Below are 4269 nucleotides of genomic sequence, written 5' to 3'. Positions count from 1 at the left end.
GAGGGCTGTAGGAGGTGACAGGGTGACGCGGGCTCCCGGGACGCGCTGGCTGATGCAATCCCGCGGCGCCGGTGCCGTGGAGCCCGTGCTGTGCTGTATCCTGTTGCTTTTTCCCTGGCTCTGGATCATCCCCTGCGGACTGACCCCTCCCGCTGATGGGGTGGCATGTTCTCGGCGTTGGGTGTCCCCAGTTTGAACTGCCCCGGGTCCTGGGCTCTGCCCCTCCCGGCCCTGGGGTCACAAAGGGGATACATCCATGCTCCCCTCATCCAACAGCCCCTGAATCTCGTCACCGTGGCCCCAGATCCCAGGATCTGCTCTCTCCTTAGCACTGCCATCCCGCTGAAGGAGGGGTTTCATCACAATGTGGGATCCCAGCGCAATGTGGGGGTCCCATCTTGGCATGGGGGAGTCCCATCCTGGCAGGGGGGTCCCAACGTGATGTAGGGGTCCCAGCACAGGGGGGCTCCGAGCCCGTGGAGGGGGGTGGCCCCATCCTGGCATGGGGGTCCCAGTGCAGCATGGGAGTCCCATGCTTTTGGGGGGTCCCATCCTGGTGTGAGTGTCCTAGCCCAGCATTGGGAGGGCTCCCAGTGCAGTATGGGGGTCCTACACTGATGTGGGGGGTCCCATCTTGGCATGGGGATCCCAGCCCAATGTGGGGGGTCATAGCGTGGGGCGGAGATCCCATTCCAGTTTATGGTTCCCAGCCTGGCATGGGACATTCAGCCCAGTGTGGGGGATCCCATCTTGGTGTTGGGGGTCCCATCCCCTCATGGGGGTCCCAATGTGGAGGTCCTATCCCAGTGTGGGGGTCCCAGCCCAGCATGGGGAATCCCAGTGTGGGGTTCTCGTCTTAGAGTTGGGGTGTCCCATCCCAGCATCAGGAGGTCCCAGCACTTCATGAGGGTTTCCAGCCTGGCATGGGGGTCCCAGTGCAATGTCACTCCAGGGGTTTTCCAATGCCATCCCTACTCCCTGCGGCTCTCCTTGCAAAAACCCCAGGGCTGGTGCCTGTGGGTATTCCTGGAGCTGCCACCCCCACTCCTGCTCCCATGTCACCTCTCTGCACCAGATGGGCACCCCAGCCCCTCTCCCACTCCAGCTGACAGCCCCTGCCTCCCTTTCCAGGCAGGTTTCGTGCCGACAACCTGAACAAGCTGAAGAACCTGTGCAGCAAAACCATCGGGGACAAGATGAAGGTGGGGCACAAGGGCCCTGGGTCACCTCATGGTGGGACATCACCAACTGGTGACATCTGCCCTTCTCCCAGCCCTCCAGCCTCTCCCTTGTGTCACTGAGGGATGTTTTCCCCCTGGAATTCTACTCTTCAATTCTCCCAGGGTTACTTTTTCCTCCCTCTGCAGAAAAAGGAGCCAGTAGGGACAGATGAATCAGTACCAGAGAGTGCACAGAACCTGGATGAACTCACAGCTGATGTCCTGGGGGTGAGTGAGACCCCAACTTTCCCCACTGTGCCTACAGTTTGGCCAGAGCTTTGCCTGGAGTTGCCCAAACTGGTGGCCTGAAGTGCCCACCAAATGAGGGGGGACTGCCTGAAGCCCCAGCTGGGAGGATCCTTTATCTCCCAGTCCCACACCAGCAATAACCGACTCTTCCTCGGTGTCCTTGATCTCCCCAGCATCGCTCTGTGTCAGTCAAGGGCTCATCCCTGGGAATTGGAGCAGCCTCAGTCCTTCTGTGTCCTCAGTGTGTCCCTCCCTGCCTGCTTCCACCCCAGTTTGGTAGTCACCCTGGTTAATGAGTGCAGTGCTGGCTGCCATGTGAGCAGCTCAGGCCTTCCAGAGCCCAGCTTGTCACCCCTTTGTCCCCTCAGGCTGTTGTTGAGTGTGTCCAGCCCAGGGGCTCACTCCAAAATCTGTGGGGGTCTGGAATTCACCATGCTGGGTCCAGGATTCCCTTTGCTGGGCGAGCAGGCTCCCATTCCCGGTGGTCTTCTCCCTCCCCCACCTCATCTGGAGGTCTTTCTGCAGTGTCTCCAGGTATCCCAGATAAAAAAAATCCGGCTGCTCATTGATGAGGCCATCCTGGAGTGCGACTCTGAGCGTCTGCGGCTGGAGGCTGAACGCTTTGAGAGCCTCCGGGAGATTGGGAACCTTCTCCACCCCTCGGTGCCCATTAGCAACGACGAGGTGGGACACGGGGTCAGCAGAGCTGGGAAGCTCACAGTGGGAAGCAGGGGGCTCCCAGCGGGGTATCCCCCAAGCCTGGCTGGGTGGGCGGGTGAGGGAAATCTGCATGACAAGCTGGCATTTCCCGCCGGGATCAGACAAAGAGCAGCTCAGACGACGCTGGGCACACCATTGTTGGGGGAATTCATGGGAAAGGCGCTTCCTGTGGTGGGGATGGGGTCTCCCTCTGCTGCCTCCATTCATCCACGGGAATATTTTGCCGTGGGAGCACAACTGGGCCAGGCTTGCTGCCAAGCGGCTGCACAATAAGCTACGGGCTGGAGTTTGAGCTCCCAAAGTGGGCCCAGTGTGGTTCAGGGACTGGTGTCACAGAGTTCCAGGGCACTGAGGAGGTGATGGGCTCCCGCTCCTCTTTTCTCTGGGTTCCTGCAGGATGTGGACAACAAGGTGGAGCGGGTGTGGGGTGACTGCAGCTGCAGGAAGAAGTATTCCCACGTGGATCTGGTGGTGATGGTGGATGGCTATGAGGGGGAAAAGGGCGCCGTGGTGGCTGGCAGCCGCGGCTACTTCCTTAAGGTGAGAGCTGTGACCCCAGGATGATCGGGATCAGAGGGGAACAAGGAGGGTCAGGGGCCTTTGGTTTGCCTCTCCTGGGATGGATGATGGGAGCCTCCATGGTGGGGGTGTGGGATGGACTCTGACCACAGTGGTGCATCGGGATCTGTTCCTGCCGAGGTCTGGGGTGACGCTGAGCCTGGCAGCCATTGCAGCTCCGTGGACTCCGTGTCTCCTGGGCCCACTGAGCAAGGAGGAGTAGTCCAGCGGGGTGTGTGGTGACAGGCAGTGTGTCCCTTGTTCCCAGGGCCCGCTGGTGTTCCTGGAGCAGGCACTGATCCAGTACGCGCTGCAGAGCCTCCGTGCCCGGGGGTACACCCCGGTGTACACCCCCTTCTTCATGCGCAAGGAGGTGATGCAGGAGGTGGCCCAGCTCAGCCAGTTTGATGAGGAGCTTTACAAGGTGAGGGATTGCTCCAGATTTGGGACTGAACTTGGGAGCAAGCCACCCCCATGGGGTTGTGGGGAGGGAGGCAGCGAGGTCCCCTCTGCCCTGGCAAGGCTGTGGTGGTGGCAGTGCTGATGGCAGCAGTGGTTCCTTCCCCTCTCCTTGGGATCCGTTTCCACATTGTGATGGTGCGGATGTGGCAGGGAGGTGGCTTGTCTTTGGGGTCCATCCCCATGGGAAACACTTCATGGTGACACTGCAGTGACAAGGAGGTGGCTCATCTCGGGTCCATCTCCATGGGTGACACACTGTGATGGCCATGAGGTGACAAGGAGCTGGCTGGTCTCCGGAGTCCATCTCCATTGGTGACATGTGGTGACAAGGAGGTGGCTTATCTCTGAGGTCCAGGTTTATCAGTGCCACAAGACGGTGATGAGGTGACAAGGAGGTGGCTCATCTTCGGTGTCCATTTGCACGTGTGAGACATGATGGCAGTGCAGTGACAAGGAGGTGACTTGCTCTGGGGTCCATCTCCATGGGTGACATGGGTGACAAGGAGGTGGCTTTGTGATGGTGATGAGGTGACAAGGGGTCCATCTCCACGGGTGATACAGGTGACTTGTCCCTGCCATCAGCCCCTTTGAAGGACCAACAAACTCCTGTGATGAACTCCCAAACCATCCAGCCCTGGAAAAACTCCCTGCTGGTCCCTGGAGGTGTGGGAGCAGCTAGAAGAGAGCCAGTGGCTCGTGTCCCCTGCAGGTGATCGGGAAGGGCAGTGAGCGGGCAGAGGACAGCTCCATCGATGAGAAGTACCTGATTGCCACGTCAGAGCAGCCCATCGCCGCCCTGCACCGCGACGAGTGGCTGCGGCCCGAGGACCTGCCCCTCAAATATGCGGGGCTCAGCACCTGCTTCCGCCAGGAGGTGGGATCCCACGGCCGGGACACGCGCGGCATCTTCCGCGTCCACCAGTTCGAGAAGGTGAAGGAGCAGGGAGTGTCCCGGTAGGAATTCGGGTTGTACTGAGGGCTGCTGTGAGGTTCCAGTGGGAATTCAGGGTGTACCCAGCATCGGTGTGGGGTTCCAGTAGGAATTCAGCATGTTCTGGTG

General features: G+C 60.1%; 1 protein-coding gene across 2 annotated transcripts in view; it reads left to right on the top strand.

Annotated features, from left to right (window-relative positions):
• Nucleotides 1–743: 743 nt before the first annotated feature.
• SARS (seryl-tRNA synthetase) overlaps nucleotides 744–4269 on the top strand; it is a 5847-nt gene continuing 2321 nt past the window's right edge. Inside the window, exons 1-6 of one of the 2 annotated variants that reach the window (XM_017735518.1) lie at nucleotides 744–1202; nucleotides 1344–1448; nucleotides 1995–2153; nucleotides 2586–2729; nucleotides 3016–3171; nucleotides 3919–4140. In XM_017735518.1, coding sequence (XP_017591007.1) covers nucleotides 1197–1202; nucleotides 1344–1448; nucleotides 1995–2153; nucleotides 2586–2729; nucleotides 3016–3171; nucleotides 3919–4140 — 792 coding nt within the window. In that variant the 5' untranslated portion in view covers nucleotides 744–1196. The remainder of the gene's footprint in view (nucleotides 1203–1343; nucleotides 1449–1994; nucleotides 2154–2585; nucleotides 2730–3015; nucleotides 3172–3918; nucleotides 4141–4269) is intronic. The other variant, XM_017735519.1, reaches the window with a different exon arrangement.

Source organism: Corvus brachyrhynchos, unplaced genomic scaffold, assembly GCF_000691975.1.
Source record: "Corvus brachyrhynchos isolate BGI_N302 unplaced genomic scaffold, ASM69197v1 scaffold555, whole genome shotgun sequence".
Lineage (NCBI taxonomy): Eukaryota > Metazoa > Chordata > Aves > Passeriformes > Corvidae > Corvus > Corvus brachyrhynchos.
Note: the sequence above shows the minus strand (reverse complement) of the source record. Positions and strands in the feature narration are given on the sequence as shown.